The sequence below is a fragment of the Scyliorhinus torazame genome, chromosome 30, assembly GCF_047496885.1.
Source record: "Scyliorhinus torazame isolate Kashiwa2021f chromosome 30, sScyTor2.1, whole genome shotgun sequence".
NCBI classification, from domain to species: domain Eukaryota; kingdom Metazoa; phylum Chordata; class Chondrichthyes; order Carcharhiniformes; family Scyliorhinidae; genus Scyliorhinus; species Scyliorhinus torazame.
In genome coordinates, this window is record NC_092736.1 from 37,459,804 (window position 1) to 37,481,378 (window position 21,575).

Genomic DNA, 21,575 nt, shown 5'->3' on the forward strand with positions numbered 1-21,575 from the left:
ACTGGACTCCAATCTGAACATTTCCCATCAACCACCACCTTTTGTCTTCTTCCAGCTAGCCAATTTCTGATCCAAACTGCTAAATCACCCTGAATCCCATGCCTCTGTATTTTCTGCAGTAGCCTACCATGGGGGACTTTATCAAACACTTTACTGAAATCCATACACACCACATCAACTGCTTTACCCTCATCCACCTGTTTGGTCACCTCAAAGAACTCAAGAAGGTTTGTGAGGCACGACCTACCCTTCACAAAACCGTGTTGACTATCTCTAATCAAATTATTCCTTTCCAGATGATTATACATCCGATCTCTTATAAACCTTACCAAGATTTTGCCCACAACAGAAGTAAGGCTCACTGGTCTATAGTTACCTGGGTTGTCTCTACACCCCTTCTTGAACAAGGGGACAACATTTGCTATCCTCCAGTCTTCTGGCACTATTCCTGTAGACAAAGATGACTTAAAGATCAAAGCCAAAGGCTCAGCAATCTCCTCCCTAGCTTCCCAGAGAATCCTAAGATAAATCCCATCCGGCCCAGGGGACTTATCTATTTTCACACTTTGCAGAATTGCTAACATCTCCTCCTTATGAACCTCAAGCCCTTCTAGTCTAGTAGCCTGAATCTCAGTATTCTCCTCGACAACATTGTCTTTTTCCTGTGTGAATACTGACGAAAAATATTTATTTAGCACCTCTCCTATCTCCTCGGACTCCAAGCACAACTTCCCACGACTGTCCTTGACTGGCCCTACTCTTACCCTCGCCATTCGTTTATTCCTGACATATCTACAGAAAGCTTTAGGGTTATCCTTGATCCTACCTGCCAAAGACTTCTCATGTCCCCTCCTGACTCTTCTTAGCTCTCTCTTTAGGTCCTTCCTCGCTAACTTGTAACTCTCGAGTGCCCTAACTGAACCTTCATGTCTCATCTTTGCATAAGCCTCCTTCTTCCTCTTGACAAGTGTTTCAACTGCTTTAGTAAACCACGGTTCCCTTACTCGACCACTTCCTCCTTGCCTGACAGGTACATACTTATCAAGGACACGCAGTAGCTGTTCCTTGAACAAGCTCCACATTTCCATTGTGCCCATCCTCTGCAGTTTTCACTTAGGATGCATCCTAAGTCTTGCCTCATCGCATAATAATTGCCTTTCCCCCAAATATAGCTCTTGCCCTGCGGTATATACCTATCCCTTTCCATCACGAAAGTAAACGTAATCGAATTGTACCCAGGTGTTACCCAGTACCAAATCCAATATGGCCTCGCCTCTCGTTGGCCTACCTACATACTGTGTCAGGAAACCCTCCTGCACACATTGGACAAAAACGGACCCATCTAAAGTACTCAAACTATAGCATTTCCAGTCAATATTTGGAAAGTTAAAGTACCCCATAACAACTGCCCTGTTGCTTTCCCTCCTATCCAGAATCATCTTTGCAATCCTTTCCTCTACATCTCTGGAACTTTTTGGAGGCCTAGAGAAAACCCCTAACAGGGTGATCTCTCCTTTCCTGTTTCTAACCTCAGCCCATACTACCTCAGTGGACGAGTCCTCATTCTGCCACCGTAATACTGTCCTTGACTAACAATGCCACCCCTCCCCCTCTTTTACCACCTTCCCTGAGCTTACTGAAATATCGAAACCCCGGCACCAGCAACAACCATTCCTGTCCCTGCTCTATCCATGTCTCCGAAATGGTCACAACATCGAAAGTCCCAGGTACCAACCCATGCCGCAAGTTCACCCACCTTATTCCGGATGCTCCTGGCATTGAAGTAGACACACTTTAAACCACCTTCCTGCCTGCCGGTACACTCCTGCAACTTTGAAACCTTACTCATGACCTCACTACTCTCAACCTCCTGTATACTGGAGCTACAATTCAGGTTCCCAAGCCCCTGCTGAACTAGTTTCAACCCTCCCGAAGAGCGTTAGCAAATTTCCCCCCCCAGGATATTGGTACCCCTCTGGTCCAGGTGTAGACCATCCCGTTTGTAGAGGTCCCACCGACCCCAGAATGAGCCCCAATTATCCAGAAATCTGAAACCCTCCCTCCTGCACCATCCCTGTAGCCACGTGTTCAACTCCTCTCTCTCCCTATTCCTCGTCTCGCTATCACGTGGCACGGGTAACAACCCAGAGATAATAACTCTGTTTGTCCTGGATCTAAGTTTCCACCCTAGCTCCCTGAATTCCTGCCTTACATCCCTATCCCTTTTCCTACCTATGTCGTTGATACCTATGTGGACCACGACTTGGGGCTGCTCCCCCTCCCCTTAAGGATCCCGCAAACACAATCCGAGACATCACGCACCCTGGCACCTGGGAGGCAACACACCCACCGCGAGTCTCTCTCGTTCCCACAGAATCTCCTGTCTATCCCCCTAACTATGGAGTCTCCAATGACTAATGCCGCCTCCTCTCCCGCCTTCCCTTCTGAGCAACAGGGATAGACTCTGTGCCAAAGACCTGTACCCCATGGCTTACCCCTGGTAAGTCGTCCCCCCCTCCCCCCAACAGTATCCAAAGCGGTGTACTTGTTACTAAGGGGAACGACCACAGGGGATCCCTGTACTGACTGCTGCCTCCCAGCCCCTCTCACCGTCACCCATCTATCTTTATTCTTCGGAGTAACTACATCCCTGAATCTTCTGTCTATGACCACCTCTGCCTCCCGAATGATCCGAAGTTCATCCAGCTCCAGTTCCCTAACGCGGTTTCTGAGGAGCTGGAGGTGGGTGCACTTCCCACAGATGAAATCAGCAGGGACACTGACGGCGTCCCTCACCTCAAACATTCTGCAGGAGGAACATTGCACTACCTTCCCTGCCATCCCCTCTAGATAAAAAAAGAAAAAAAGAGCTTACCTGTTATTCACTCCCCTTCTCAGCAAGTACTCACTCAGCAACTTCTGCGCCCCGCACGATAACACCCGAGTGAAAATAAAAGAAAAACTACTTACCAGTCACCAGCCAATCCCTTACCTGCAGGCTGTGACTTCACGGTTCAACTTCTACCTGCCCTTGAGCCTTCCTCTTGACCTTTACAGCAGTTGGGTTTTTTTTGGTTCGAGGAGGGGGTAGGGAGGGAAACACTGGAGAAGTGTTTCGGATTTAAGCGTCACTTGACAACAGCTCTTCCACAAACCACCTTCAAGTTAGGGTGAGCACAACAGACGTATGCAAATTGCCCCTGCAACAGCCAATCAGCAGCTCCACTCTGCTGCCCTCAGCTGGATGCTTGTCTTCACTTGAACAGCTAGGGTCTCTTGCTCAGGTGCACCTTCAAATTAGGGTGAGCACAGCAGATGTATGCAAATTGCCCCCGCAACAGCCAATCAGCAGCTGCGCTCTACTGCCCTCTGCTGGATCTGATTTAAGCACAGAATTAACCACATTAGCAACAAAGAAATTAAAGTTAACAGTTACAACAAAGAGAATTACAGCACAGAAACAGGCCCTTCGGCCCTCCAAGCCTGCACCGACCATGCTGCCCATCTGAACTAAAGCCCCCTACCCTTGCGGGGACCATATTCCCACCCTATCATCACTATTGTCTCTGCTTCCACTACCTCCCCTTCTGCCTATCAATACACTTAAATGTTCTACCATTCACTGTATATTCCCTACCTGCATTAGACCTTCCAAAATGCATTACCTCACATTTGCCTGGATTAAACTCCATCTGCCATCTCTCCGCCCAAGTTTCCAAACAATCAAAATCCTGCTTTATCCTCTGATGATCCTCATCGCTATCCACAATTCCACCAACCTTTGTGTCATCGCAAAGTTATCAATAAAACCAGTTCGGGCAGCACGGTGGTGCAGTGGGTTAGCACTGCTGCCCACGGCGCTGAGGTCCCAGGTTCGATCCCGGCTCTGGGTCACTGTCCGTGTGGAGTTTGCACATTCTCCCTGTGTTTGCGTGTGTTTCGCTCCCACAACCCAAAGATGTGCAGGGTAGGTGGATTGGCCACGTTAAATTGCCCCTTAATTGGAAAAAATGAATTGGCTGCTCTAAATTTATTTTTAAAAATAAAGAAATAAAACCAGCTCTATTTTCCTACAAATCATTTTCATATATAATACAAACTGCAAAGGTCCCAGCACTGATCCTTGTGGAACACCACTAGTCACAGCCCTCCAATCAGAAAAGCACCCATCCATTGCTACTCTCTGCCTTCTATGGCCTAGCCAGTTCTGTATCCACCTTGCCAGCTCACCTCTGATCCAGTGTGACTTCACCTTCTCTACCAGTGTGCCACGAGGGTCCTTGTCAAAGGTCTTACTGAAGTCCACATCGACAATATCCACAGCCCCACCTGCATCAATCATCTTTGTCACTTCCTCGAAAAACCAATCAAGCTAGTGAGACCATGTTGCCTCTCGCTAATACGTCCACTTATTTCCAAATGTGAGATAATCCTGTCTCGAAGAATCCTCTCCAATAATTTCCCTACCACTGATGTAAGGCTTACCAGCCTGTCGTTGCCTGGATTATCCTTCTTAAACAAAGGACCAACATTGGCTATTCTCCAACCTCTGGGACCTCCCCTGTAGCAAGGGAGCATACAAAAATGTCTCTCCAGGCCTCAGCAATTTCCTCCCTTGCCTCTCTCCGTATTCTGGGGTATATCCCATCAGGCTCTGGGGACGTGTCTACCTTAATGTTTTTCAAGACCCCCAATACCTCCTCCTTTTTGATCTCAACATAACCAAACTTTCTACACACCCTTCCGCAGACTCATCATCCACCAAGTCCTTTGGTGAGTACTGGCGCAACGTACTCATTAAATACCTCACCCATTTCCTCTGCCTCCACTCATAGATTCCCTCCCTGTCCTTGAGTGAGCCCATCCTTTCCCTGGCTACCCTCTTGCTCTTTATATATGTATGAAAAGTCTTGCGATTTTCCTTAACCCTATTTGCCAATGACTGCTGTGACCCCCTTTAGCCCTCCTGACTCTTTGCTTAAGTTTATTTCTACTTTCCTTCTATTCCACACAGGCTTCGTGTGGTCCAGCGTCCTGGCCCTGACAAATGCCTCCTTTTTCTTTTTGACTCGGCTCACAATATCTCTCGTACCCAAGCTTCCTGAAACTTCCCATACTTATCTTTCATCCTTACAGGAACGTGTCGGTCCTCAGTTCCTATCAACTTGCGCTTGAAAGCCTCTCACATGTCAGATGTTGATTTGCCCTCAAACATCTGTCCCAATCTACATTCTTCAGTTCCAGCCTAATATTGTTGAAATTAGCTTCCCCCAATTTAGCACCTTGAGAAGAAACCTTAATTAACTTCCTAAACCTGCCACGATATTCCAGTTAAGCAAACCAAAATATTTCAAATACCCCTCCTGAAAGTTATCAATCAGGTTTCTACTTGCTTTTCTCTGTGCAGAGTCTTTGGCGAGAAAACCTTTCTGGACCAAACTGAAACACGTCTGTTCAGATGAGAGTTCTAGGACCAACTGACTTTTCAAACCGACTGGGTTCCTCCCATTAACTACATCATCTGTACTCAAAGCATAAGGCATTCTTTTATATCTTCTTAAAAGACATCCCTTGTCTCGTTTAGCCAGGATCAAACACAATGGCCGGGATTCTCCGACCCCCCGACTGGGTGCCGGCTACCCTATTCTCCGGCGCCGTTTTTCGGGCGGCGGCGGGATTCCCACCACGTCGGTCGGGGGCCGTTGACAGCGGCCCCTCCGGCGATTCTCCGGGTCTCGATGGGCCGAACTGCCGTCCAGTTTTGGCCAGTCCTGCCAGCGTGAATTACGCACCTCACACACCTGGCAGGTAAGTGAGTGGGGGCGGTCCTCGGGGGGGGGGGGGGGCTGCGGGTGGTCCCAACCCGGGCGGGGCCCCCACGGTGGCCTGGCCCACGATCGGGGCCTACCAATCTGCATGTGGACTTCTTTCCTCCGCGCTGAACCCTGTAGGACTCCGCCATATTGCCTGGGGGCTGGCACGGAGAAGAGAGGCGCATGCGTGGAAATATGCTGGACGATCTGCGCATGCATGAACTCGCGCCGGCTGGAGTGGCACCAACCCTTCCGGCGTCCACCTAGTCCCTGAAAGTCCGGAGAATTCCTCACTTTCGGGGGCTGTTGACGCCGGAGTGATTGGCGCTGGTTTTCCCGCCGGCGTTGGGTCTTCGTCCCCAGAAGGGAGAATCCCACCCACTACTCTCAAATTATCTACACCCCATGGGTCCTTCAGATGTGAACAATATTCCATGAGCTAGCTATCTGTAAACAAGTAAATGGCTCTCAAAATCTATTAGCAGAACACTTTACCTGAAAATCAATGCTTATCTCAAAGGGCAGCACGGTAGCATTGTGGATAGCACAATTGCTTCACAGCTCCAGGGTCACAGGTTCGATTCCGGCTTGGGTCACTGTCTGTGCGGAGTCTGCACGTTCTCCCCGTGTCTGCGTGGGTTTCCTCCGGGTGCTCCGGTTTCCTCCCACAGTCCAAAAGATGTGCAGGTTAGGTGGATTGGCCATGATAAATTGCCCTTAGTATCCAAATTTGCCCTTGGTGTTGGGTGGGGTTACTGGGTTATGGGGATAGGGTGGAGGTGCTCTTTCCAAGAGCTGGTGCAGACTCGATGGGCTGAATGGCCTCCTTCTGCACTGTAAATTCTGTAAATTCTATGAATCTCACTTTTACAACACCTTAATCACCGCTCCAGCAGACAGACTATGCATCTTTAACCCAGGTTTTAATAACATTACTGCAAAAAATATATAAAATATGGCCATTTCTTACGTTCATCACAGAAGTTTCTCTCAATTTAAATAACATTCTGATTTTCTGGTCTTCCTGTCAAAGTGGACAACTTCATAATTTCCCACATTATGCCCCGTTTTTCTGGCTATTCACTAACCTATCCATATTCCCCTGAGGACTCTTTGGGTCCTCCTCACAACTTGCTGTAATTCCTATCTTCATATCCTCAGCAAATCTGGGCTACAAGAACATTGTGATTGAATTAAAAGATGTTCAAAGTTGTTTGATTGAAGGAAACAAATACTGAGAAGCTGTTTCTGCTGTGAGGGCGGACACAGATTTAAAACAACTGCTGAATGGGTCAGAGGAGATGAGATTTTTCTTTGTTGCAGAGAACAATCTAGTGAGTGGTGGATGTAGATTTGTTTCAGAAAGGAATTTGGTCAATATCTGAAGGAGGAAAATGTGCAGGGCTATGGAGAAGGATTGGTGAAGTGGAACTCTTACAAAGAGCTTGTTCATTCATGATTGGCTGAATGGTCCCTTTCATGATGTAATTTTTTAAATTGGAGTTTATGGGAGTTGCAAATACTTTCAATAAAATCTTTTATTCAGACAGAATAAGGGGCTGAACGTTCACCATAGAACCCCTACAGTGCAGAAGAAGGCTGTTCGGCCTATCAAGCCTGCACCGAGTTTAGGGCTAGGATGAGGAGAAATTTCTTCACTCAAAAGGGTTGGGAATCTTCAGAAATATCCACCTCAGAGGGTTATCGATGCTTCACCATTGAGGACGTTTACGATCCTGAGGGTCTTCGGCAAGGTCGATGGGGAAAGGGTGTTTCCCCTGTTGGAGAATCGAGAACAAGGGGCTCACTGTTTAAAAATTAGGGGTCGCTGATTTAAGATGTGAGGAGAATTCTTCCTCTGAGGGCCGTGAGTCTCGGCAATTCTCTTCCTCAAAAGACAGTGAAGCAGAGTCTTTGAATATTTTTAAGGCAGAACCAGATAGATTCGTGATTAACATGGGGGTGAAAGGTTATCGGGAGATGGGCAGGAATGTGGGGTTGAGGTTACAATCAGATCAACCATGATCGTATTGAATGGGGTAGCAGGCTTGAGGGGCCGATTGGCCACCTCCTGATCCTAATTCATATGTTCGTACGGGATGGACAGATTTTTAAATCTCAGGGAATCGCGTTGAATTGGGGATTGGATGGGAAAGAAGACTGGAAGGCCCTCCCCAGAGTAGGGGACGTTCAACACACATGGGAACAGATGGAGAAGTGTCTTGCGAGGTGGGTGGGGGGGAAGGAATGTTACCTGGAGAACAGCAGCCAGGGTCAATTGAGAATATTATGGATTTTGTTTTGCTCGTCTGAGAATCTTGGACACAATTCCATTCGGTCAAATGAGGTTGGGTTCAGCAGAAAATGAGACTATTGCCTGTCCAGTCTGTCCATCTGCTGCTAAAACCCTCACTCATGCTTTTGCGACCACCAGAATAGAGGATTCCAATGCTCTTCTCGTGACCTTCCTCTTCAACCTCCTTCATTTGAGGTCATCTGTAACTCTGCCCACATCATGCCTCATACCAATTCCTGTTCACCCACCACCCCTATGCCCACTCTTCAACATTGACCTGCAGTCTGGCAGTATTTCAGTTTAAACTCTTCATTGTGTTTTCGAGTCCCTCCCATGGCCTAGCCCCTCCCTATCTTGGTGATGTCTCACAGTGGTCTGTGATATCCCTCTAATCCTGGCTGCCTCGGTACCTCTGACGTTAACCATCTTTGACTTGCCAAGATCCCAAGCTCTGGAATTCTCTCCCAACATCTGGCTGCCTCTCTACCTTTTTTCCACTTTCAAGACGCTCCTCAAAACCTACCTTTTAGTCAACTTTCCTAATTCTGAGCTTCCTGTCAAACACGTTCCACCCTTTTCGAGCACCCTGGGATGTTTTACTACAAGTTGTCCATGGTCCTTGGAAGGAAAAGGATTGCAACTTTGATCACGTGATCTACATCCAGCTGTCCATGGTCATCTTGACTTCTACACCCAAGTGGAAAGCAAGCAAACTCTTGGTTACCTGAAATAGTGTGTTTAACCAGCTCAGATTTATTTTCTTCATGCCTAAATGATTTTTCTCTTGGCTTCTTGAGGTTGGTCTGGGCATTTCAGAATAACCAGAGAGGAATGACCATTCCTGGAAGGAGGTTGATTTGAGATGGAATCCATGATGAGGCAGATTATACAAGTTCTGGAGCTTTGAGTAGGGGGAGGTGTTGGGCTGGAGGTGAGGTGTGTGTAGTATTCCTGTGTACAAACTGATGACTAGCTTGTGAATTCTTGAGGGTTAAGGATTGAAAGCAGTTTCTAGTGAATGTTCTGTGCAGGGAATTTTATGATCTGCTTTTCATTTTATGCAAAACCTGTAAGATGGTGTGATGGTGTGACCTTAATCTAAATGGCCCCTTTCGTTCCGATGACCTTGGCATGTAATAACGAGAAGCGATTGATCAAAACTTAGTTCAGTTTGATTAGCCCTAAATCTATCTGAGGCTCCATGTTTGGAAACTCCTTGCAAGTATTGTGGTTCCCAGATGGTTAACCTTAAAGCGTATTTCTTTGATAAATAAGTTGCAAATCCAATTGTTTGTGGGGCAGTTCCTCTATTCCAGTAACTGCAGATAATTTAGAATAGAATTACTACAGTGCAGGAGGCCATTCTGCCCATCAAGTCGACACTCCCCCTCCGAAAGAGCACCCTACCCAGGCCCACTCCTCCGCCCTATCCCCACAGCCCCACCTAACCTGCACATCTTTGGACTTGTTGGAGGAAACCCACGCAGACACGGGGAGAACGTGCAGACTCCACACAGACAGTGACCCAACCTGGGACTGGAACCCGGGCCCCTGGTGCTGTGAGGCCCAATTTGTGCCGCCCAATTTAAAGGGGGATTGCTGATGACTGGGAAAGTGCAGGGTTACTGCGGGCTACGCTGAATCTGTGTTTTGTTTCCCCATGCCAAGCAAATACATGGGAAGATCCAAATAAAACATTTTCGAAGGCTGGGATGTTGCAAAAACCAGTAAAGGTGGGCCATGCCTGCGAGCAGCTTTACAGTCAAGGTGGACTCATTCTGGGTCGTGCCACCTTGTGTTTGTCCTGCATTTTGAATGTTTGTTGTTCCATCCCAGGCTGAAGCCGATGTTGCCTCGCTGAACAGGCGTATCCAGCTGGTTGAGGAGGAGTTGGACAGGGCCCAGGAACGTCTGGCTACTGCTCTGCAGAAACTGGAGGAGGCTGAGAAGGCTGCAGATGAGAGTGAAAGGTGAGGAACCTTGCCGCTGGTTAAAACACTATAATAATCTTTATTATTGTCACAAGTAGGCTTACATCAACACTGTAATGAAGTTACAGTGAAAGGGATTATTATTTGAATGATAAAATATTAAAACATGCTGCTGTGCAGAGAGACCTGGGTGTGCTAGTGCATGAGTCGCAAAAAGTTGGTTTACAGGTGCAAAAGGTGATTAAGAAGGCGAATGGAATTTTGTCCTTCATTGCTAGAGGGATGGAGTTTAAGACTGGGGAGGTTCTGCTGCAATTGTATAAGGTTAGTGAGGCCACACCTGGATTGTGTTCAGTTTTGGTCTCCTTACTTGAGAAAGGACGTACTGGCACTGGAGGGTGTGCAGAGGAGATTCACTAGGTTAATCCCAGAGCTGAAGGGGTTGGATTACGAGGAAAGGTTGAGTAGACTGGGATTGTACTCGTTTGAATTTAGAAGGATGCAGGGGGATCTTATAGAAATATATAAGATTATGAAGGGAATAGATAGGATAGATGCGGGCAGGTTGTTTCCACTGGCGGGTGAAAGCAGAACTAGGGGGCATAGCCTCAAAATAAGAGGAAGTAGATTTAGGACTGAGCTTAGGAGGAACTTCTTCACCCAAAGGGTTGTGAATCTATGGAATTCCTTGTCCAGTGAACAGTAGAGGCTCCTTCATTAAAATATTTTTAAGATAAAGGTAGTTTTTTTGAAGAATAAAGGGATTAAGGGTTATGGTGTTCGGGCCGGAAAGTGGAGCTGAGTCCACAAAAGATCAGCCATGATCTCATTGAATGGTGGAGCAGGCTCGAGGGGCCAGATGGCCGACTCCTGCTCCTAGTTCTTGCGTTCTGTGAAAAGCCCCTAGTCGCCACATTCCGGCGCCTGTTCGGGTACACAGAAGGAGAATTCAGAATGTCCAATTCATCTAACAAGCACGTCTTTCAGGACGTGTGGGAGGAAACTGGAGCACCCGGTGGAAACCCACGCAGACACGGGGAGAACGTGCAAACTCTGCACAGACAGTTAGCCATGCCAGGTATCGAACCTGGGACCTTGGAGCTGTGAAGCAATAGTGCTAACCACTGTGCTACTGTGCTGCACATTTGATTTCTTTGCTAGTCTAGGTTTTATCTCTCGCTGCTCCAGATTACTAAAACTTTATACATGCCTCTTCCCTCGAAGTTGTATCTATATTGAAGGAAGTAATTTTTAAAAAACTATTGTGGAAATAATCAATGGAGACTGAAACTAATTGGTTTGATTGATATTAAATCACAGTGACTTGTACTTAACATAATAAAACACCCAGGATGCTTCACTGGAGCTTTATCACCCCAGGATGCTTCAATGTATTATCTCAAGCGAGTTGTTGGTGTTAGTATTTCCAACCAAATTCTGCTCTTTTACCAAGTAATCCGGTGTCCCAAATAGATCAGGTATTTTCGGTTCCAATGCTTCACCTGTCATTGAGTTGAAATTGCACATTCGGGTGGGTATGTGGCTGATGGACATTTGATGCTTTGCTCGAGGTGCGATGGAATGGATGCTTTGCTCGAGGTGCGATGGAGTGGATGCTTTGCTCGAGGTGCGATGGAGTGGGGCTACCTCATTTGTCTGCCCTCCGGTGCAGTTGGACGACCTGGAAATCTGAAGATGTCCAGAAAATTGTTGCTGTTTCATTAGAATTCCTCAAAAGAAGATTGTTCCTAGAATCCCATAGATCTGCAACCAATGGCTTGGAACAAAACACTAAGATCATAGAATCCCTACCGACGGAGGCCATTCGGCCCATCGAGTCTGCGCCGACCCTCTGAAAGAGCATCCCACCTAGGCCCACTCTCCCCGACCTCATCCTATCCCCGTTACCTGTTTCTAAAATAAATTTATAGTACCCAATTAATTTTTTCCAATTAAGGGCAATTTAGCGTGGCCAATCCACCTACCCTGCACATCTTTGGGTTGTGGGGGTGAAACTCACGCAAACACGGGGAGAATGTGCAAACTCCACACGGACAGTGACCCAGAGCCGGGATCGAACCTGGGACCTGAGCACCGTGAGGCAGCAGTGCTAACCACTGCGCCACCGTGCTGCCTCCTATCCCCATAACCTAACCTGCACATCCCTGGACACTTAGAACATATAGAACAGTACAGCACAGAACTGGCCCTTCGGCCCTCGATGTTGTGCCGAGCATTGTCCGAAACCAAGATCAAGCTATCCCACTCCCTGTCATTCTGGAGTGCTCCATGTGCCTATCCAATAACCGCTCCGACTCCACTATCACAGCAGGCAGTCCATTCCACACCCTAACCACTCTGAGTAAAGAACCTACCTCGGACATCCCTCCTATATCTCCCACCCCGAACCTTATAGTTATGCCCCCCTGTAACAGCTACATCCACCTGAGGAAATAGTCTCTGAACGTCCACTCTATCTATCCCCCTCATCATCTTATAAACCTCTATTAAGACGCCTCTCATCCTCCTCCGCTCCAAAGAGAAAAGCCCTAGCTCCCTCAACCTTTCCTCATAAGACCTATCCTGCAAACCAGGCAGCATCCTGGTAAATCTCCTTTGCACCCTTTCCAATGCTTCCAAATCCTTCCTATAATGAGGTGACCAGAACTGCACACAATACTCCAAATGCGGTCTCACCAGGGTCATGTATAGTTGCAGCATAACCCCGCGGCTCTTAAACTCGAGCCCCCTGTTAATAAACGCTAACACACTATAAGCCTTCTTCGCGGCTCTATCCACTTGAGTGGCAACCTTCAGAGATCTGTGGACATGAACCCCAAGATCTCTCTGTTCCTCCACATTCCTCAGAACCCTGCCGTTGACCCTGTAATCCGCATTCTCATTTTTTTCTACCAAAGTGAATCACCTCGCACTTATCAGGGTTAAACTCCATCTGCCATCTGTAGTGTGAGGTTGCCAATTGGATTCAAAATTGGCTGGACGACAGAAGACAGAGGGTGGTTGTAGAGGGTTGTTTTTCAAACTGGAGGCCTGTGACCAATGGTGTGCCTCAGGGATCGGTGCTGGGTCCACTGTTATTTGTGATTTATATTAATGATTTGGATGAGAATTTAGGAGGCATGGTTAATAAGTTTGTAGGTGACACCAAGATTGGTGGCACAGTGGATAGTGAAGAAGGTTATCTAGGATTGCAACGGGATCTTGATCAATTAGGCCAGTGGGCCGACGAATGGCAGATGGAGTTTAATTTAGATAAATGTGAGGTGATGCATTTTGGCAGATCGAATCAGGCCAGGGCCTACTCAGTTAATGGTATGGCGTTGGGGAGAGTTATAGAACAAAGAGATCTAGGAGTACAGGTTCATAGCTCCTTGAAGGTGGAGTCGCAGGTGGACAGGATGGTGAAGAAGGCATTCGGCATGCTTGGTTTCATTGGTCAGAACATTGAATACAGGAGTTGGGACGTCTTGTTGAAGTTGTACAAGACATTGGTACGGCCACACTTGGAATACTGTGTGCAGTTCTGGTCACCCTATTATAGAAAGGATATTATTAAACTAGAAAGAGTGCAGAAAAGATTTACTAGGATGTTACCGGGACTTGATGGTTTGAGTTATAAGGAGAGGCTGGATAGACTGGGACTTTTTTCCTTGGAGCGTAGGAGGCTTAGGGGTGATCTTATAGAGGTCTATAAAATAATGAGGGGCATAGATAAGGTAGATAGTCAACATCTTTTCCCAAAGGTAGGGGGGTCTAAAACTAGAGGGCATAGGTTTAAGGTGAGAGGGGAGAGATTCAGAAGGGCCCAGAGGGGCAATTTCTTCACTCAGAGGGTAGTGAGTGTCTGGAATGGGCTGCCAGAGGTAGTAGTAGAGGCGGGTACAATTGTGTCTTTTAAAAAGCATTTAGATAGTTACATGGGTAAGATGGGTATAGAGGGTTATGGGCCAAGGACGGGCAACTGGGACTAGCTTAATGGTAAAAACTGGGCGGCATGGACTGGTTGGGCCGAAGGGCCTGTTTCCATGCTGTAAGATTCTATGATCTACTTCCTCCAGCCTACCCGCCTGAATCACACACACATCCTCAAAAACATGGCCCCTCTCCTTTGTGAACACTGAAGAAAAGTATTCATTCAACTCCTCCTATTTCTTCTGACTCCATGCACAAGTTTCCACTACTGTCCTTGACCGGCCCTACCCTCACCCTCGTCATTCTTTTATTTCTCACATAAGAGTAAAAAGCCTTGGGGTTATCCTTGATCCGACCCGCCAAGGACTTCTCATGCCTCCTCCTTGCTCTCCTAAGCCCTTTTTTCAGCTCATTCCCTTCTACCTTGTAACCCTCAAGCGACCCTACTGAACCTTGTTTTCTCATCCTTACATACTCTTCCTTTTTCCTCTTGACAAGACATTCAACCTCTTTTGTGAACCATGGTTCCCTCACACGGCCATTTCCTCCCTGCCTGACAGGGACATGCCTATCAAGGACACGCAGTATTTGTGCCTTTCCCTGACAGTTTCTGTTCCCATCTTATGCTCCCTAATTCTTACCTAATCGCATCATAATTACCCCTCCCCCAATTATAAACCTTGCCCTGCCGTATGGCCCTATCCCTCTCCATTGCAATAGTGAAAGACACCGAATTGTGGTCACTATCTCCAAAGTGCTCTCCCACAAACAAATCTAACACTTGGCTCGGTTCATTACCCAGTAATGAGGGGCAATTTTGTAGCATCACCAACCCACCTAACCGGCACATCTTTGGACTGTGGGAGGAAACCGGAGCCCTCGGAGGAAACTCACACAGGCACGGGGAGAACGTGCAGACTCCGCACAGTCACCCAAGGCCGGAATTGAACCCTGGTGTTGGGGGTGGAGAGGGGCACAGGATTGAGCTGGTTTGGTCACATGTTTGGCCAGTTGTTGGGTTCTATGCCTGGCTTTCTAACATGAAGACCCCTCCACTTCCCCCACTGAGCTAGTCAGGCCAGGGTGCCTGCTGGTGCTGGACATTGAGTGGACCATTGTGATGCCAGGATTGGGCTTGGCTGTAATTCTCCATTGTTTCGTTATGAAGGTTTAAAAGAATGACCAATTTGGCATTAGTACATGGTTTGGAAGTGAGTGTAACATTGAGGGAGTGGGAAGGTGTATTAGAACAAAGAACAAAGAAAAGTACAGCACAGGAACAGGCCCTTCGGCCCTCCAAGCCCGTGCCGACCATGCTGCCCGACTAAACTACAATCTTCTACACTTCCTGGGTCCACATCCCTCTATTCCCATCCTATTCATGTATTTGTCAAGATGCCCCTTAAATGTCCCTATCGTCCCTGCTTCCACTACCTCCTCCGGTAGTGAGTTCCAGGCACCCACTACCCTCTGCGTAAAAAACTTGCCTCGTACATCTACTCTAAACCTTGCCCCTCTCACCTTAAACCTATGCCCCCTAGTAATTGACCCCTCTACCCCGGGGAAAAGTATTGTTGTCTTATTACTCTGTATGTTGCGTTAAAAGTTTAAAAGCTCAGGAATGGAACTTAATCTACAAAAGCGATACTTAAAGATAGCATTAGTGATCTTTTCTTCATTTCCCTCCCAATTCTGGGGAAATGGGCCATTAGAATGAAAATCGGCTTGGGGTTTCGATCGTGTCTGGTTATCTAGTGGCCAATGTACACTTAAGCTCTGAGTTCATCTGGATCTTGCATTGGTCATATTTCCCGCGATTCTTTGCAAGTGGCCATATTTCTGTTTGTCAGTGGCCATCACAGATGGCTACCTCCTGTCCTTTTGATCCTGAACGAGAAGCGTGGTGGATCACACTACTGATCCCTCATCGTGTGCCGGTTACCCTTGGTCAAGGACCGGTCCTACACTACTCTGTCCTAGGTTTTTGGAGCATTTACCTAAGTTTTAATACATCACACATTCATAAATTCTAAGGGGCCACTATAAACATTTAATCGTACATTTAACTTATTTACACAAAGGGAACCTCTGACTGTCGTTACCGAAGCTACACTCGTGCTGCTGGCAAATATCAAACGGAACTTATGTACAACACAAAAATTTTAAACAACAGCATCACATTTCTACTTAAGTCATTCCACTCATAGAAAAATACAACCTTTATTTCATCCGTAAAAAGGTTTAAAAGGTTTGTGGGGTTTGGTGGATTCCAAGGAAAGAGGCAACTTAATAGAGGTTTATAAGATGATGAGGGGGATAGATAGAGTGGACGTTCAGAGACTATTTCCTCGGGTGGATGTAGCTGTTACAAGGGGGCATAAGTATAAGATTCAGGGTGGGAGATATAGGAGGGATGTCCGAGGTAGGTTCTTTACTCAGAGAGTGGTTAGGGTGTGGAATGGACTGCCTGCTGTGATAGTGGAGTCGGACACTTTAGGAACTTTCAAGGGGTTATTGGATAGGCACATGGAGCCAGAATGACAGGGAGTGGGATAGCTTGATCTTGGTTTCGGACAATGCTCGGCACAACATCGAGGGCCGAAGGGCCTGTTCTGTGCTGTTATGTTCTATGTAACCCCTTAACTTATCCCTCAAAACGTAGCACCGACCAGTCTTGGCAGCTGAGATCATTCTCGTTCCCGGTTCTGCCCTCCGGTTCCACTTGCTGAAGTGAAGATGCACAATCTGAAACGATGGACTCTCTGGTTTCCATTCGATCATATCAGCATAGTTAACCTTGTCTAATCATTTGATATTTCCAAGGGATTAGTTACATTTTAAAGATTAACCACTCTGGTGTGTCTGTAGAGTGCTTGGGACAATGAAGTGCTGGCCCAGTGGCCAGGCGTCACTGACATTATCACTGAGGCCTGGCGTGAATGAAGCCTATGTCCTGGTCTCCAGCTCAACAAGATTTTTCCAGACGAGGAAATAGTTTGAGTTGGAAGTAATTGTTTTTGTTTTTTTTCTTTTTTAAAAATAAATTTAGAGTACCCAATTATTTTTTTCCAATTTAGCGCGGCCAATCCACCTACCTCCCACATCTTTGTGTTGTGGGGGCGAAACCCACGCAGACACGGGGTGAATGTGCAAACTCAACACGGACAGTGACCCAGGGCCGGGATTCAAACCCAGATCCTCAGCGCTGCAGTGCCAGTGCTAACCACTGCGCCACCGTACTGCCCCGAGTTGAAAGTCTTGTTGACTCGGACACATATTGTTGACTTGGATAGGTACATGGATTACGGTAGAATGATGATAAGATATAGATTAATTTGTTCTTAATCTAGGACAAAAGTTCGGCACAACATCGTGGGCCGAAGGGCCTGTTCTGTGCTGTATTTTTTATGTTTCTAGACCTTCCTTTCCCTTAATAGATTGTCATTGGAGGATGAGCAATAAGATGAAGTCTGATACAATTGACAACAACAATAGGAGGGCCGAGATTTCACTAACGGTGGCATGGTGGTTAGCGCTGCTCCCTCAGCGCCCGGGACCTGTGTTCGATTCCCGGCTTGGGTCACTGTCTGTGCGGAGTCTGCACGTTCTCCCCGTGTCTGCGTGGGTTTCCTCCGGGTGCTCCGGTTTCCCCCCACAGTCCAAATTGGGCGGGTTAGGTGAATTGGCCATGATAAATTGCCCCTTAGAGTCCAGGGGTGTAGAGATTAGGTAATGGGGATCGGGTGGAGTGGGCAGGAAAATTGACCTGGGTCGAGTGCTCTTTCGGAGGGACGGTGCAGACTCGATGGGCCGAATAGCCTCTGCAACGCAGGGATTCTATGAACAGGAGAGGACAAGAGACCAGGTGGGGGAATGCTGATAGGACTGGTCCAAAGGCCAGGCCAGGAACCAGACGGGATGTGCAGGTGAAGTGGAGCCAAACCTCCAAAGCCACATCGGTAAGATGCTGGGGGAGGGGTTGCCATGGTATCCCAGTGACTCACTGATAAACTGTTGCTTTTTTTTTGTGGCTTTGTGCTGATCTCCCATGTTGTTTGGTTTCTCAGAGGCATGAAGGTGATTGAGAACCGGGCCCAGAAGGACGAGGAGAAGATGGAACTGCAGGAGATCCAGCTTAAGGAGGCCAAGCACATTGCAGAGGAGGCTGACCGCAAATATGAAGAGGTGGGTCCCTCATGTGACACAGACTTTGTGTGGAAGATAAAGTCTAGACCAAAAGCTACATAATCCTGAAGATTTCAATTTGCTTAATTTTAACTTTTTAATTCTTCCTCGAGCCGGGAGTGTCCCTGGGAGGGCCTGCATTGATTGTCCATCCCAAAAATCAGCAGGACGTTTTTCCATTTCCCACAAATGTTGTGCGGAGATTGTTAGACATAGATATAGAATGCCAAAAGTGCAGAGAGAGAGGCCATTCAGCCCATGGAGTCTGCACCGGCCCCTCTGAAAGAGCAGCCTACCTAGGCCCACTTTCCCACCCCATTCCCGTAATCCCAACTAACCTGCACGCCCCTGGACACTAAGGAACAATTTATCATGGCCAAGGGTCTCTGAACTCTTTGGTTCACTATTGTTTTGTCTCTTCAGGTAGCACGTAAGCTGGTGATCATTGAGAGTGACTTGGAGAGGACGGAGGAGCGAGCTGAACTCACTGAATCGTATGTATCGTCTTTCACTGCTGTGCACTGTCTGTGAGCTAAAACCCAACCTGCTTATCACCGTGAAATGCAAAGCAACTTGAAAAATTAAGTCTTTGAGTACAACAACACTGAATCCTAGCCTGCTTTTATTGGGGGGGGGGGGGGGGGGGGAGGGGGAGGGGGAGGGGTCCTAATTTTTATAATGTAACTTGTTGGCTATGAAAACAATCGATTATTGCGGAACTGACACACCGAATCCTGTACTCAAAGACTTAAGGCACCAGTGAAACTCATCCAGATTTTAAATGTCTTGGCTGTATCCCATTTGGGGTTTTTAACGTGTTCTCTTTTCTTCACTGCATGCTTTCATTTGCACACTCTTTTGTGGCCACCTGCATTTCTGGTGATCTGTTAGTCGAGCTCGTCGAGTGGAAGAGGAGGTTAGAATTATGGACCAAACCTTGAAATCTTTAGAGGCAGCAGAAGGAAAGGTACTGGAACTAATACGCTCTGGCCCCTCGCTCGCAAGATGTGCCGCGCTGCCTAAACGCTCAGGAAGGGCAAACCTCGTGTGCGGAATGAGAAGTGCTGTGGTGTTTAGCAATTTAGGATTGGCTCATTCCCCCTCGCTTGCCTGCTCTGTGTTCTGCAATCGTTTGGTGTTGGATTTTCGTCTTTTGTTGTTTTATTTCCTTCAGCAGTGGCCCTAAAAGCAGTTGATTCTTTTCTATACGTTTTTTGAAGAGAATTGACGAGCTAATTTGCCTTGAACAAGGGATTCTTAACTCGTTTCCTATTTTCTAGGTGAGTGAGTTGAGATGTTACTAATTTGAACTGGATGAGCCTCTGAAGGAATCAGCTGCTTTAAGGCTACCTTTGCTGCTCTACAATAAGAGCCATTTCGTTAAATCGCCTCTATTTTTCTTTCTCTTTCACTTTCTCACTGTCTGTCGTGCTTTTTTCATTCTCTTACTTGTTTGCGTGCTCTCTTTCTGCCTCTCCCCTGTCTCTTTCTCTCTTTCTGCCTCTCCCCTGTCTCTTTCTCTCTTTCTGCCTCTCCCTCCGTCTCTTTCTGCCTCTCCCCCGTCTCTTTCTCTCTTTCTGCCTCTCCCTCCGTCTCTTTCTCTCTTTCTGCCTCTCCCTCCGTCTCTTTCTGCCTCTCCCCCGTCTCTTTCTCTTTCTGCCTCTCCCTCTGTCTCTTTCTCTCTTTCTGCCTCTCCCCCGCCTCTTTCTCTCTCTCCATCTCTTTCTCTTTCTGCCTCTCCCTCTGTCTCTTTCTCTCTTTCTGCCTCTCCCTCTGTCTCTTTCTCTCTTTCTGCCTCTCCCTCCGTCTCTTTCTGCCTCTCCCCCGTCTCTTTCTCTCTTTCTGCCTCTCCACCGCCTCTCCCCGTCTCTTTCTCTCTTTCTGCCTCTCCCTCTGTCTCTTTCTCTCTTTCTGCCTCTCCCCGTCTCTTTCTCTCTTTCTGCCTCTCCCCCGCCTCTTTCTGTCTCTCCCTCTGTCTCTTTCTGCCTCTCCCCCATCTCTTTCTCTCTTTCTGCCTCTCCCTCCGTCTCTTTCTGCCTCTCCCTCTCCCTCTTTCTCTCTTTCTGCCTCTCCCCTGTCTCTTTCTCTCTTTCTGCCACTCTCTCTGTCTCTTTATCTCTTTCTGCCTCTCCCTCTGTCTCTTTCTGCCTCCACCCTTTATCACTCACCACACCCTCTATTATTCTGCCCCCTCGTGCTGTGCCCCTCCCTCTGTTTCTCTCTCACTGTCTGCCCCCTCACTCTGCCACGTGCACACACCACACTCTTCTTTTTCTCCTGCTCTGACTTAAACCAGTAAATCTGCTGAACTTGAAGAAGAGTTGAAAACTGTGACCAACAACCTGAAGTCCCTGGAGGCTCAGGCTGAGAAGGTAGGAGAAGGAGGTCTGCTTTGATATCCGCTCTGTTGTGCATGATGAGAAAACGATGATTGTAGATTATCCGCACTGTCCCCGGATTCTTTCACTTTGCCTCAGCAATGTGGCCAATCTGAGTTTAAAGCGTCTAAAATGCGACCTTGGACCGCTTTATAATCCAGTAGATTCTGGCTAATTGTACATAGATTCCGTACTCCGCAGATTGGAGGAGGTTGGAGGAGGTGAAGATGCTTTTTCACTCCGGCATCTTCCAGCCGCTCGCCGCTGAATAGTTTTAATATAAATATTGAAAAAAGATGTTTCCGATTACCGATAGCCTTTCCGAATATTGTTTAAGTAGACAATATATCTTACTGTAAACTTTGCCATATTTCCTGTCCCTGCGAGGGGGGTGGGGGAGGAGGGGGTAAAAAGATACCGCTGACCATTTGTGATCGATTTGGATTGTTTTGACCCTTGTTGATTTGAGTGTTTTCCTCGCTTTCCCCCCACACTTCTCACAGTACTCGCAAAAGGAAGATAAGTATGAAGAGGAGATTAAAATCCTGACTGACAAGCTGAAGGAGGTGAGTGAGGCTTTCCGTGCGATTTGGGGACTTCATTGCTGCCTTTGCTCTCCTGGCCCCCCCAAACCGTGAACCCTTTGTTGATGTTTTCAGGCTGAAACCCGCGCTGAATTCGCAGAGAGGTCTGTCGCCAAGTTGGAAAAATCCATTGATGACCTGGAAGGTACGATTCCCAGATAACCCCTGGCCATTGAGTCAGTTTGTACTGTTCGTTCATGACCAGAAACCTGCACAAACAGGTGGTATCCTCACTGTTTTCCAAGTGGCCTGGACTAGAAGCACCGATAATTGTGTAGGTCTCTCTCTCTCTGTCTCTCTCTCGCTCTGTCTCTCTCTCTCGCTCTGTCTCTCTCTCTCGCTCTGTATCTCTCTCGCTCTCTGTCTCTCTCTCGCTCTCTGTCTCTCGCTCTCTGTCTCTCTCTCGCTCTCTGTCTCTCTCTCGCTCTCTGTCTCTCTCTCGCTCTCTGTCTCTC

General features: G+C 47.4%; 1 protein-coding gene across 21 annotated transcripts in view; it reads left to right on the forward strand.

Moving 5' to 3' along the window:
• Positions 1-21,575, forward strand: part of LOC140404495 (tropomyosin alpha-1 chain) — a 68,641-nt gene that overhangs the window by 13,871 nt on the left and 33,195 nt on the right. For 11 of the 21 annotated variants that reach the window (XM_072493113.1, XM_072493129.1, XM_072493119.1 and 8 more), the window contains 6 exons: positions 9,946-10,079; positions 18,041-18,158; positions 18,582-18,652; positions 20,455-20,530; positions 21,040-21,102; positions 21,196-21,265. In XM_072493113.1, the coding sequence (XP_072349214.1) occupies positions 9,946-10,079; positions 18,041-18,158; positions 18,582-18,652; positions 20,455-20,530; positions 21,040-21,102; positions 21,196-21,265 (532 nt within the window). Of the gene's footprint in view, positions 1-9,945; positions 10,080-18,040; positions 18,159-18,581; positions 18,653-19,049; positions 19,126-20,454; positions 20,531-21,039; positions 21,103-21,195; positions 21,266-21,575 lie in introns of all 21 variants that reach the window. The other 10 variants (XM_072493117.1, XM_072493114.1, XM_072493121.1 and 7 more) reach the window with 1 other exon arrangement.